General features: G+C 40.1%; 1 protein-coding gene across 1 annotated transcript in view; it reads right to left on the bottom strand.

The window, feature by feature from the left end:
* Nucleotides 1–14768, bottom strand: part of CSMD1 (CUB and Sushi multiple domains 1) — a 1825670-nt gene that overhangs the window by 73060 nt on the left and 1737842 nt on the right. The window contains exon 52 of the mRNA XM_046648453.1: nucleotides 2568–2762. Coding sequence (XP_046504409.1) covers nucleotides 2568–2762 — 195 coding nt within the window. The remainder of the gene's footprint in view (nucleotides 1–2567; nucleotides 2763–14768) is intronic.

Raw genomic sequence — 14768 nt, 5'->3', positions numbered from 1 at the left:
GAAATGGGTGAAGGGGGTCGAAAGGTACGAGCTTCCAGTTATAAAATAAATAAGCCCTGGGATGTAAGGTACAGCATGACGACTACGGTTAATAAAGACTGTACTGCACATTTGAAATTAGCTGAGAGAGTTAACCTTGAAAGTCCTCATCACAAGAAAAAAAATCTGTAGCTATGTGAGGTGATGGATGTTAACCAGACTTACTGTGGTGATCGTCTCACAATATATACAAATATCTAATCATCATATTGCACACCTGAAACAAATATAATGTTGCATGTCAATTATACCTCAACTAAAAAACTGTTTCTAAAGAGAGACAAAAATCTTTGATAAACTCTTTTATTAGTGCAAAATTTAAACAAAATTCAGTGGAGATAGAAATTAATTGAAAATATTAATAACAAGTCTTCGAGGGAAAGAAAACAAAGAAAAATTTCAATTTGGTCACAAAAGTAATGATAAGCTCAGTGTTGACTTTCCCTTCCCCACTGATCGTGTGAACCCACAACGCGACCCTTGGGCACAGACCTCGGTGTTTAACACCACTCTCTACCTAAACGAGCCTGTTGGAGAGTAACTGATGCCATGTTTGGGTAAGGAAAATTCAGAATGAGCATAAAACATCCCGTCTTTATGAGAAAACAGAATGATTTCAAAGATGTCAGAAGGACAAGATGAAGAGGCCAGGTGAAGGGGACACCCCTAGCCAAATCCTGACCATCTGAACTAAAAACGTTAGTAAAAACACGAAACCAAAAAGCAAACAACGATTTCACTGGAGCTCACTGACTCTGGAGAAGGCCACATGTCCACGAGGACATTCAAAACAGGCAAATAACAAACAGAGATGGAACAACCCGTGCCCAGCAATGTGAGTCAGAGATGCTGACGATTTACAAAACACATCTGTGTCCCAAGGTGGCTGGAGATGTCTGCAGATACATGGATTTGTGATTGTTGTCCCTGGACCAAACTCAGTATGAGAGCCACCAGATCAAAGTATATTAAGGAATCAGGAAAACAGATTTTCTAAACTTTCAGAAGAAGGGAGGCAGAAATGCTATTAATATACAGCACAACCCTGACTCTTCTTCCCCCAAAGGATGGTGGGAACTTGCTGCTAATGAGCTTGGCTCAAGAATCAGGAAAGCCTGGCTTTGTGAACATTCTTTTAAATAGTAGACTTCCCCTGTAAGTGTCAATTCTTCTGGAATGGCATTCTAAGCCTTTGTGGTACAGCAAATACCCATCTAGCATCCTCCTCCTCTTAGCATCCCTGGACAATTGAGAGACTAGTAAAAGCTATATTGAGACTGATACATCCTCAAAAGTCCTGTGTGAATTCCCTGCTCCCAGAAGCTACCGTGTGCTTGATTTTAAGATCCTGATTCTGGTCTGAAACTGACAAAAAAGCTGTTAGCTGGAAGACTCTCAAACAGGTAAAAGGTAAATGCTCCTAATTCTGTCTCCTCCACTCTCCTTGCTGACCTTAACGACTGAGTCTCCAAACCACAGACCTGAGCTTTAAAGTGGGCACATGCGAGGATGACTTGCATGGATGTGGGAAGGAGGGAGTTCACTAATTCAGACGTCTAACACAGGGGAATTCAGTGACTAGATAATTGATCATCCAAACCAGGACACTTTTGAGAACGACAAGGGAACCATTAGTAATTATCCCGGACAACAGGCGTCAGGCAGAGCTGTCCAGGACACAGGAGTGCCGTCTACTTTGACTAGGGTGACTGTGAGCTTCTGGGGGGGTCACTGATCCTTCTTAATTTATCACTGTGTTCCTGATGAAGATCTTTAGCACGTGTTTAATTAACATTTGTTTTATTAAAAGTTGAATTAGAGTGATTATCAAAGACAGCAAAGCGTTAATTCTTTTGTCCTTTTCCCATTTTTATTCTGGTTTATTCTCACTAAGCTGTGTATTTTATAAATTTGACACTGGTTTAATGACTTGGTTCTGTGCATGATAATTCCCTGTGAACAATCAACTAAAGATTGTATATTAAATATGTCTGAACCAAAGAGTGCTCTGAACAATACTAATATTGTTTTATTTTTCTATTTATTCATATTTATTATGAAACCCACTCAAAGGCTTAACTGCTTATCTTGTACCTACGAGAATAATCATCTTCCTTTGCAAGACAGTTATTATTTGAGAACACAATATCCTCAGCATAAATACTATTTCCCCAAATCCTAATTAGAAGGTTTGAATAGTCAGTGCATAGAATAAGAGTTATGTTTTTAAACATAGATCTGGATTTGTTTTTGAGCTGATTTAAAAGATGAGAATATTCTAACATTTCAAAGTTTATAAAATATGATCATTAACAAGGAAAAGCTAGCATTTGACATTTCATCCAGCAGTCATAAATTTTAAGTATGTCACGTGAAAGTACATGTTCATCATTAAAACGAAAAGAAATGCTGTCTGGTTATATTGTTAATCTACGGGATCGACAGATTATAGTTCCGAAAAAGTGGACGCTACTGATGTCAGCAATTTAGAATGGCCGAGTAGTCTGGGAAGCTCGCCTGGTACTCACCTCTACATCTTGGCCTCTCGTCTCCTACGCTCCACGTCCCATTAGCTTGGCACTGCACGAGCCTGCGCCCCTCCAGGTAATAACCGGGATTGCAGCTCAGCACAACTTGAGCTCCGTACTCATTCAGTGATCCTGACACTCGTCTCCAGGTGACATGTTCCGAGAGCTGAGCCTCGATGCCAGGGCAAGTTACCGCTAGAAAACAAACACACTCCATATCATCATTTTCTTCTGGAGGGATCAGACCATACCTGCTTTTAACGGTAAGGGCCTTCGCTGTGAAACTGATCTTGCTGTGCAAAATAGATGCCGTCACCTGTTACCTCAGGTTTTCTCTACTGCCCTCACAGCTGTGAGGGAATGACCATGCACATAAAATGCATTCGACAGCCTCATTGCAAGGGCCTCAGAAATCTGGCAGTGAGATTGTGATGTAAGAGGCTGAGTCACTTCAACAAAGTGGCACGATTCATTTGGAGCTGAAAATCTTCATCAGGTAAATGAATACATGCAGAGAAAAATCTTACGTAAAATTTGTCTCACTATCCTCTGAGAAATGGGGAATAGTAATTGAGCAATCGAAAACCAGCTTAGACACAAATTTTCAGAAAATTAGATGCCCTGATTCCCTTCCTCCCTATGCAACACAGCTATATAATATTCTCCATATATAACTGGATTTATAAGCACAAAAATTCCTTTGCACATTGCGTTAATAGTGTGAAGAAACATGTTTAACAAGCCTTAAGGAGACATTTATTCCTGCTCTTAGGAGAAGGCCTATGATGACAGTAGCTACTTAATAAAGAGCAGTAGCAACAATTGCAGTGACAGGAACAACAGGAGTAACAGTAGTACTTGTACAATATTACTGGAGCTGACTTCACAGGATTTATAAACATGCTGAAAATACATGCCAAATTGGGTGTATGTGAGCATATATATTTTCTTAAAAGTACAATACTATTTAAAATGAACTTTACAAAGTCAGGAACCAGAACTCCACTTCTCTAAATAGGAAGCTACATGAGAAACAGGACCACAGTCAACCACTCACAAAATTGACCCGATTGATTAATTTATTGAGCCTGGAAGTAGTAGCTAGAGAAATCATAGTTTTTTCAGAATGATATTAATAAATACATTTTACTTTTAAATTCTATACAAATTCATTATAATTGAATCAGACATACTCAAAGTGCTACAAAAATCTCATTTAATCTTCTCTCAGTAATTTACCAGTGGCATGTGCAAATAAGCTGAAAAACAGGCCTTTGTGGTATTATTATGATAATAATATCAGTGAGGTTTAAAATGTGAAAAGGATTTGCTAATTTAAAAGTAATCCTTATTTCTATTTCTCTTAAGTATTTTTTAGATAAAACAATTAATCCAAAATTTATATGGAGATTCAAGTGTTTTACCTAATGCCAGAAATAAAATTTTTCTCCAAGCAGAACATCTTCAGAATGCCAGGCACAATGGCTTGTTCTGAAAAGGCATTAGCCTTTAACCTTATAAATCCATAACTCAATTTCAATCCCACTGCATACATCAAATAAAATTCATTTCATTTCACCAAAAAGTGTGCTTCTAGAATTAACTTGATTGTTTTTAATTACCTGAACTGTCTTTTACAAACTCTATTTCTGCCCTGGTGGTCTAGTGGTTAAGATTCAGGGCTCCCATCCCGAGGCCTGGGCTCATTACGGGATCAGGGAACCACATGCCCCGTCTGTCAGTTGTCACACTGTGGTGGCTCCACGTTGTTGTGATACTGAAATCTACGCCACCAGGATTTCAAATACCAGCTGGGTCACCCGTGGTGGACAGGTTTCAGCAGAGCTTCCAGACTAAGACAGATTAGGAAAAAGGATCTGGCCACCCACTTCCAAAAAGACTGCCATAAAAACAGTGTGAATAACAGTGGAGCATTGATTGATATGGTGCTGGAAGGGGAGAGGATGGGGCAAAAAGACCGGGCAGGGATCGGCTCTGCTGGATACCAGGTCCTAGGAGTCAAATCCACTCGACAGCACTAACAACACGTCTGCCAGGAGGATTCAATGTTGGCCTACATGACGGAGTCAGACGTTTTCTTTCAGCTACTATCATCTACAGTGGCGATTTCCAAATTCTGCATGATTACCTTTTTCTTCGTAAAAATAGCATTTGCTTTGTAATTATCTGATTCTGGTTTGTTTGCTTACATCTCTCTCTCCTTGTTAGGCTCTAAGGTGTTTTATTGTAAACACTATGTCTTTTCAGTTTTTCTTTAGTTTAGTGTCTGACTTAAAGCAGGTGCTGATGGCATGGATTTATAAATGTGTGCGTGAGCGTACGAGTGTGCACACTGCTGTGTGCGTGCTTTGAAAAATGACGTGTCAAGAAAATGTTGTGGCAGCGAAAACACAAAGAAACTAGCAATGAAAGCGCATGGTGCAAACTGAGCATAAAAAGGAAAAGTGAGAACTGGAGTAAACGTGACACGAAGTCCATCCCGTCCTTTAGTAAACAGAAAGGAAGAGAGAGAGGGCGGAGGTGCCCAGAAACTCCTGCAGATGAGATTTTATTTAATATTTTCAAAAATGCTCTGAGGGAGGGAGTGTCCTACACCATGTGAGTATGAACAACTATGACACTATTTGGGTGGAGAAATCTCGAGTAACGTAAACCATGACGGTGTGAGAAGACGGCAGCCTCGGAGCCAAGGTGAAGAAAGTCCCCTCTGGTAAGTGTTGCCTCCATCCGCGTCCGCAGTCATATGAAAACAATGCAAACAGTCCCCAAAAACCATCACCCTGACATGTTGCACTCCGTTTCTCTTCTCCAGTCCTCACTGCCAACGCCTCACTCCATCATCTACAAGTCAAACGCTGAATTTTGGTGAGAAACGCCATTTGCACACCCTTAAAGGAATTGTAACAAGTATTTATCTCCTTGTACTTCATTACAAATCTAAAAGGTTTCCTTCTAAGTTTAAATAATTGACAGTGTACAACGTTTAACATGGTAAATATTTATGACCTTGAAAAATATCACTTTTGGGGCCGCCCTGTGGCCGAGCGGTTAAGTTCCTGCTCCCCGCTTAGGCTAGGCGGCCCAGGGTTTCCAGCTTTGGGTTCTGGGTGCCCACATGGCACCACTCATCAAGCCACGTTGAGGCAGCGTCCCACATGCCACAATTAGAAGGACCCAGAACTAAAAAAATTCACAACTATGTACCAGGGGTCTTTGGGGAGAAAAAGGAAAAAAAAAAATCTAAAAAAAACCTCTTCTCTCAGATTCAAGGGAATAATACCACAGTAACTTGATATTTTTGAATATTCATTAAAAAAACATGACTACCCCCAAAATTTCTTTCAAGCTTTGTTCTCCTTGAACTACCACTTCCATTCTACAGTCCCCCCAGAAACATATCCTAAGATACTTTTATGTTTGAAAGCCCTGTATGAGTTATCCTGCTGTATTATCAGTAGCAAAATTTGATTATTTTATTATTAATATATAATTGACTAAATTAACAATGTAACAATTTTTAGTAATCTATTTTAAACAGAGAAAGTAGCAGTTCAGGGGCTGGCCCTGTGGTATAGTGGTTAAGTTCAGTGCACTCTGCTTCAGCAGCCACGGTTCACGGGTTCAGATCCTCGGGGCAGACCTATACCACTTGTCAAACCACGCTGTGGTGACCCACATACAAAATAGAGGAAGAATGGCACAGATGTTAGCTCAGGGCTAATCCTCCTCAAGCAAAAAAAAGAGGAAGATTGGCAACAGACATTAGCTCAGAGCAAATCTTCCTTACCAAAAAAAAAAAAAAAGTACCAGTTTATTGGTAATACACCAATTAATGATAGAGATAAACCTTTTTTATTGTTTCTGAGCTACTGATTGTTAGAAAGAGACAAGGTTTGCTATCAATTTTATTGCTATTTTTTATTTTTATAGCTGTTTTGTTAGAGATATTTCATTTGCGTTAAGAAAGTTTAACATAAATAAGCAGTTTGGTTACAGTGATATCTCTCAGTTCTTCACACTCATACTTGGTTATACACCAAATATCACCATTATCAAAAATTGTTTGACAGCAACACCTTAAAACAAAGAGTTAGTATCCATCTTACTTGCATAAGGAAAGTCACTGGCTTTCTCTGTCCCTGAACCAATGTTTTGGATTTTTTTCCTTTGTTTGGTGACCTGGAGGTTTGGTTTTGTTTCATTTTTTTCTTTGTTTGTTTTCTGTTTTTGGTGCTGTTGGTTTTTCTTTAGATATTCAGGTAAATTCGTATTGAAACATATGACAGAAAGTGCACAAATTGATATTATACCATTAAAATACATTTTTATGTAATAAACACGCCCCCATGTTACCAGCACCCACATCAAGAACTGGAACATTACCAGCACCCCAGAAACCTACCTCATGTCCTCTCAGTCACTCACTATTTCTACCCACCTCCCCACCTGACTCGCTTCGTTCAAGGACAGACAGAATGTAAACCAACTTCTAATGACATAGACCTATCTTCTAACACCATAGATTGGCATGACCTGTTTTTGCACTTCACGTAAGTAGAACCATACAGTATGCACTGTTTTATTTCTGACTTCAATATTATGGTTTTGAAATAACCCATGTTGACACACGTAGCTAGAGTGTTTATTTCGATTTCTATATATTATCCACTGTATAAACACATAACAATCAGTGTATCCATTTCTTGTTGATAGCCATGTGGGTTGTCTCTGTTTCTTGGCTTTTACAAAGAGTGAAGCTTTGAGCACGTCCTTAGATGAATATCCTGATGCACGTCTGTGGGGATATTTCTAGGAGTGGAATTGCTGGCTTATAAGATACTGTCAGCTTTAGTACATGCTACTTCATTTGTCCAAAAAGAACACATCAACATACCACTTCCACCAGCAATGTATTTGAGTTCCAGTTGCTTAACATTCTTGTCAACTCTAGTATCCTGTCTCTTTTATTTTATAAATTTATAACTTCTGGTGTGAGGGTGCATTGGTATCTGTTAGGGCTTCTGCACTTTTCTTACTGGATGGACTTTTTTAAACAACCTGTGTTTGATATGTGTCTTTCAAATATGTTCACCCTTTTGAGGTTTGCCTTTGTCAGGATCTTAAAGACGTATTTCGAGGAATAGAAGTGCTGAAATTTAACGTAGTCCAGTATATCTATTTTTTCCTCTGTTATAAGGATTTTGGGGTCCTTATGATGTCTTCCCCTAACCCGAGCTCATGCAGGTGGGGTGGTAGAGTTTGTGAAGCTGGGTTTTCAGAGAATCTTTATGTTTCACCTTTCACATTCGGTCTATAATCATCTTGCTCTGACTTTGCACATGCTGTGGTGTAGGGGTCAAGATTCATCTTGCCATATGGACATCCAGTTGAGCCATTTATTGAAAAACCGTCTTTTTCCTCATTGTGCTTCAGAGTCACCTTTGTCAAAAAGCCAACTGAAAATCTTCCTGGACTCTGATGTCTCTGCCATTGGTCTGTCTGTCTCTCCTTGTGCCAGTACCACACTGTTTAACTCCAGTGCCTGTATAATGAAACGAGCTATCAGGGGCCATAAGAACATGCATAATGTGTGAGAACTAGGCCCGTCTTTTGTAAAGAAGTTTGAGGAGGATTGAGAAGAGAAACACCCTGTGCTGGAGAACCTACCCAAACAACGTGACATTGAGGAAAAGTAAATATGACATTTAGGATCTGGAAACGGATCTCCTTACAACTGTCCTTTCCGATTTTCCTTTCTCCTTGAAATAACTTGCACCCCTTAGGGCTGAGCTTCCTTGGTTCGACATCACTGTAAGCAAGGCTCCGTAGGATCCAGCCTCTCTCACCTGCCAACACGTCCCTACTGGAAGTCTCCCAACAAATCTTGTCAACCAGGTCCATTACAGAGGGCTTTCCTGCTGCGCACGTGCTGTTCCCTCAGGCTGAAATACCATTCCTTCTTCCCAGATGACACATACTCATTCTTAAGGCAGATATTATATCAAACCTTTCTTGACTGGATCGAGAACCACAAAACGGTGAAGAGCTTTCTCTGAAAGAATGCTTTGGGGGAGAGTCCTCTCTGGGTCTACAGGACTGTAATTTCTGCCGTGTATGCTTATAATCCTGAGAAAGCAGGGCACACAGAGCGGCACCATGCAAAGGAGAGCAGGGTCTGAGGATTCCCTGAAACCTGAGCTTCAGACCTCAAGGAAAGTGGCGAAAGGAAAACAAGCTGGGATGCACGTAAAGAGGGCTGATGTGGTTGTCTCTGGCTGATGAGATTGCAGGTGCCTTTGGCTTCCTGTTTTTACCCTTTCCTGTAGTTTCTTGGTTTCCTACACATTAGCAATGGCCAGAGAAAAAGCAATCAAGCGACTAAAGGACTAAGGAGTATTGGCCTGATGACCACAAGAGAGCATTTTGTTAAGAAATAATAAATAAATTTTTAAAATGAGAAATAAATTTTAATAAAAAATAGGCTGGAAAAAAGTGAAAGTTGAGAGAACAAACTTTTTTCAGAAAAAACTTGAAACAGTTAAATTAAGTTGCCAGTGAAAGACTATGTTGCTTTGTGGTGCAAATATAAATGTATATACACACATATATACATATATAATTTATGTATGTATATATCAGTGTTTATTATGCAAATACAACACATGTAAATATAAAAGATTACATAAATTCATGCATGATAGTTTAACAAGAGATTATTTTGAAAAACTAGAGTGCTTCTGTTATACTCTTTATTGTTTATTTCTTCCCACAACATCAATACTCTGAAGGGGGAAAAAAAGAAAAGAGAACAAAATACAGAATACGGGAGGAACGTAAATATATGCCAGTTCAGGAAGCTGCAATAAGTGATGCATACAGAACTGAGTATTTTACTCCATGGGGACATTTTCATTTCGCGAAATTAGATTAAGGGAATAAGGTAAAACTGAGAACTATGTGGCATGATACACTATGTGCTGCTGAAGCTAAGAACTGGAACAAAAATATGAGCAGAACATCCTGGAAGGAGGAAAGCTGAGGATGAGCTGAGGGCACTGGGGAGAGCGCAGTGCAGGACTGGGGAACAGTTTTCTGGCTGGCTCTTGTTTCTGCCCGGGGCTGGCCCTGCCATTCAGAAGCCAGCTGGAATGAACAGGTGCATGTCCCCTAAGACTTACAAAGTTGAATTACAGTCAGAAGACAACATAAAGCATCCTGAGCGCCACAGTGCTGACATTTTTAAAGGAAACACTTCATTCTTCCTAACCAAAATATCTTAGACTGGAATTCGCTGGGGTTTTCCGTGTACCTGCCAGCCCTCCCCCATTACCTGAAGTCACAGCTGGCCACCACCGATGGCTACTACTGCTCCTTCTACAGACTTGCCCTTAGTGTTGTCAAAAAAAAAGATCCTTTTCACGTGGCATGAACAAGCATATGTATAACTTTCGCTAAGCTGATCCTCACAACAACACTGAGACAGGAAAGATGGATGTTATCACCATTACTTGCATTTTCATTGATAAGCAAGTAAGCTCAGGTCCCCTAAACCAGGCTAGAATCCCCACCTGTGTCCCACATTGTGTTTCTCTGACTTGTCATCGCCTCCACCACCAAGAGCAATGCCAGAAAATTGTATTATAAGTGAATAAATCACCAGGTCACGTTGAGTGAAATTAAATGTTTTCAAAACCAGGTAGGGTTAGCTGGCTTGATAGAAAGTGCCCAATCTGTAAGTTTACCTTTATCCTTTCCTTTCCCTTTTTTTTTTTTTTTGAGGAAGATTAGCACTGAGCTAATATCTGCCACTAACCGTCCTCTTTTTGCTGAGGAAGATTGGCCCTGAGCTAACATCAATGCCCATCTTCCTCTGTTTTACATGTGGGACACCTGCTACAGCAAGGCTTGATGAGCAGGGCGTAGGTCTGCACCGATGAACCCCGGGCCACCGGAGCAGTGTGTGCAAACTTAACTGCTGCACCACCAGGCTGGCCCCAAATTCCTTCCTTTTTATTTAAGGAAATATAGATTCTCTTCTATCACCTTAAAGAAAACAACTCTCATGGAATCATTTCCTTCTATTTTGACACATTCAAGAGAATGTATGCTGTTGACTGTTCCGAGGATTTGACGTGGTTACAGCATTAAGCCTTGACTAGGTTTTGTAGTAAAAATCCCTAAATGATACTTTTCAAGTCAGATCAGTTGAAATCATGGACAATAAAGTTTCTATTCACAAAAGACATTTTCTCTATCTTGTGAACGCTTCAGTGACAACACAAAATATTTTACATTTTACTTGAGAAATATTGGCTTTTTATTTCACCATGACTGATTCTGATTTATTACAGACTCACTCAGCCAGTGGCAAACCAGGAAGACCATCAGGGGTTTTGTTCACAGTACTCAGACAATGACAGTATTGCCACCATAAATACAGGCCTTTAGCCTTCCCTCTCATAAATTACAGATTCTTATCGTAAATCTTCCGTGATATTCTAATCAGCCCCGAGATACAGGGACGCAACTGGCTTTTCTTTTTAACACAGATATTCCCCCATCACACTCAGGGCAGACTAAGTGCTTCTTATTACCAGCTTTAGGTCAAGGACATTTAATTAGATTTGTAAAATTGTGGTCCGACGCCATTGGAGTCAAATGATTTAACCAGCCTCAAAGTCGTTCTCTTACAACTAAAGCAGAGCTTTCAGCCCGCCACTGATAATCTGTACACACTGGAGAGGGGAAGGAGAAGCTACTGGTAGTTCTGGCACATTAGAAGCTGAAGAACAAGGCTGCTTTGGCATAGGTACATAATGAATAGAAAATCTTTGGGGAAAAGGTGGGTACTGAGATGATTTGCATGCATTTCATACCATCCGACTTCTACATTGCTCTACAGAGAAATACCTCCACAAAGATAGACTGAGACCATGGGATTCTTAAGGACAAAAACTGTTTTTGGATTTTCGTTTTAACCTCAGGGCTTCACTAAATGATTAGCGCATGTGTTATTTAGGATAAGAGTCAGTGGGTTAATAAAGGGTGAATTAACTGAGTCTTGACGTCAACCTCTAGGACATAATTTATGAGCTCACCTGAGGGACAGCTTTTCTGAGGCATCACACAAAAAGGGTCTGAAGTCTTTAAAGCTCCTACCTGCTTCTCCCCAAAGATTCCTCATGGAATCTAGACCTCCTAACACTCTCATATTCTCAGGGTCCTGGAATTGCCAGATATCTACTCATTCTTGTGATTATTGCCTTTCCCATTTGTGAAGTTTCCAAAACCCTCATGAGATCAGATGTTTTTTCTGCCCCAGGCTTCTTGTCATTACGTCACTATGGGTAGTCTTAATAAACATATTTTAGCAGAGTCAGACCTAGAACATTTAAAGAACTGACCGTAGCTTTGTCAAATAATGAATGCTCCAACTCTATGCTTAGCTTAAAGGTAAACATCACCCAGGGAAACAGATTTCTACACGAAAATAAGACCAATACTGAGTTAACTTCATCCACTTAGTGAAACTAGCAAATATGGTTCAGAACTTTTTGCAATTCTACCATCCAAGTTTGACACTAAAGCTTTTTTAAAAAAAATACATAAAGTGGCAGATTTTATAATTATACAACATGAGTCCAAACCAACTCCTGGAAAGGATAAAAATAGAACTGCTAATCCAAGTGTAAATTTAAAGTAAAAAATCTTAGTGTTGCATTATTTCATTTATTGGGCTTCACTGCAAAGGAATCCATGGCCGTTACATCATCGATAGCTCTCTTTCAAAAAGTTGCTTTTCAGTTCCTTCTAAACTGTACCTTAAAGTTTTTTGTTGTAGCTATTTGTTTTGTTTCTATTTGTATTTTTTATTAGGTCCCATAGGTATGCAACCTATGGACCAAAGTTTCAAAGGCCAGGGTTTTAGCATGAATCGATAACTAACACTGAACCAGATATTAGTCAATTCCTCTAATTAAAAAATTCTTTAGGATTCTTTGTCGAAAGAAAATGATTTGCTTAAGTATTTTTTTAGGCATTTGTTCAAGTATTCTTTCCTAATTCCCACAGTGACAGAATTTCCCCCTTGCAATGTCTTAAATAAGAGTCTAATGTGCTCAAGAGGAATTTGTGGATTATGATGAGCAGGACCCTAAATCTTACACTATTGTGTATGTGGCAGAGTTAGTGCCACGAGAGCATGGCCAGTGCCCAGCCCAAGGACTCATGGGCTTTATCTTGAAGACAAACCGTACAAACAAGGACCTGGCATCTAAGCCAGTGGCCACAGAGACCAGGTAAACCTTGCATGATAATCGGTAGGAATGGATCACGACAGAGTGTCTTAGCCAGATCCTCAACCTGTAATACTTGGATGCAGGTCAAGAGAGATCTACAGAGAGAAGATAAAAGAGAGCAGAGTGGCGAGCCATAGATGCTTCCAGAAAGTTGGTAGCTGGCTGCTGTAGAAGCTTATGAGGGAGACACACAGCTGGAAGCTGACACTGAGAAGGCACATCTCTGGATTCAACACTGAGTGAAGACCTGGAACATCTCAACTCTTGTAACAACTTCTTGTCCTTCCTTCCTTCCCTGTATGTGATGACAATAACCTCCCACCACGTGGACTAAGGGAGGCGTTTTCTATTTATTTATTTATTTATTTTCCAAGGAAGATGAGCCCTGAGCTAACTACTGCCAGTCCTCCTCTTTTTGCTGAGGAAGCCTGGCCCTGAGCTAACATCGTGCCCATCTTCCTCTACTTTATATGTGGGACACCTGCCACAGCATGGCGTGCCAAGCGGTGCCATGTCCACACCCGGGATCCGAACTGGCGAACCCCAAGCTGCCGAGAAGCGGAATGTGCGAACTTAACCACTGCGCCACCGGGCCAGCCCGGGGAGGCATTTCCTGTTTCCTGAGATTTCAAGTCCCAACCGACCTAAGCCGCGCTTTAGAACCTTTTACAAATACAGATTTAGATACCTGAGGTCTTCAAGTGTGCTTTCCTTCCTGTAGGCGCATGAGACACCCACTGGCCTGAAGTTCCACAGACTGGATTTTACTATGGGGAATGCCTTAAAAAACAGAGTTAGTTTTGTGTTGCTATTCACTTTGCTGATTATCAATTATATTAGTAAAATCAAATCCAAAATCAAACTAAAAAATGTGTTTCTCTTCTAAAAAAAAAGAGTCTGGCTTTAATAAATACAGCCATAGCCGGTATTTATCTTAAAAGAAAGGAAGTTTCAAAAGCATGTGTCACTGAAAATCCAAAAAGAGACTCAGAGCTCGGACACAGCCTTAGTGCAGCCCCTGGGAAGAGGCACCTCCTGCGGCAATAGATGCATATGTGTATGTCCATATTGTCACTTTATAGATATAGACCGTGTGCGCATTTAAGAAACTAACATAAAATTATAAGGTCTCTCCAGAAGGTCTTCTCTCTCTCTCAAAATCTGCTTGGGATTGTGGTGAGACAAAGGGAAGAGACGAGGAGGGAGAGGAAAACGCAATGGAGAGTCCAGCTGAGATGCTGGAGGACAGGAACGTAGACACCTTTGAAGCTGCATCCAGTGTCATTTCAATCGTCAGTCCAGCTTGGTCAGGCTCCAATGTAAATATCGTGGTGATAACTAGTAGAATTAGATGTTCAGACATGTATTAAATGAATACCTGTTTTAAAGACAACATCAATAGTGTTGATACAGGATAATATCGATATTGGAAGAAATATTAGTAACTAAATCTCAAATCTAAGCATAATGATGCTAAAATCCACAAATTTTGGATTAGGAAGGTCTGTATTTGTGAGCTGCCATTTGTTTCAATCCATAAAACAGAAGCATAGCACTCTCTCAAGAGAAACATATGAACCAATCCCCTGCACCCTGAGATGTTTCAGGAAATAAATACGTGTGTATGTGTGTGTACCTACGTCTGTGTGTGTCTATGTGAATCTGTGTGTATCTCTGTGTGTCTATGTATCTGTGAGGGTGTCTATGTGTATCTGTGTATAAGCATATGTGTCTGTGTGTGTCTGTGTCTACATGTCTGTGTGTGTGTCTCTGTGAGTGTCTATGTGTCTCTGAGTTTGTGTATATCTGTGTATGTGTATATACATGTATGTGTGTGTGTCTGTGTGTGTCTATGTCTCTGTGTGTGTTGATAAATGTCTGT

Source organism: Equus quagga, chromosome 22, assembly GCF_021613505.1.
Source record: "Equus quagga isolate Etosha38 chromosome 22, UCLA_HA_Equagga_1.0, whole genome shotgun sequence".
Classification (NCBI taxonomy): Eukaryota; Metazoa; Chordata; class Mammalia; order Perissodactyla; family Equidae; genus Equus; species Equus quagga.
The sequence above is the reverse complement of the archived record's forward strand: the minus strand, read 5'-3'. Positions and strand labels throughout refer to the sequence as shown.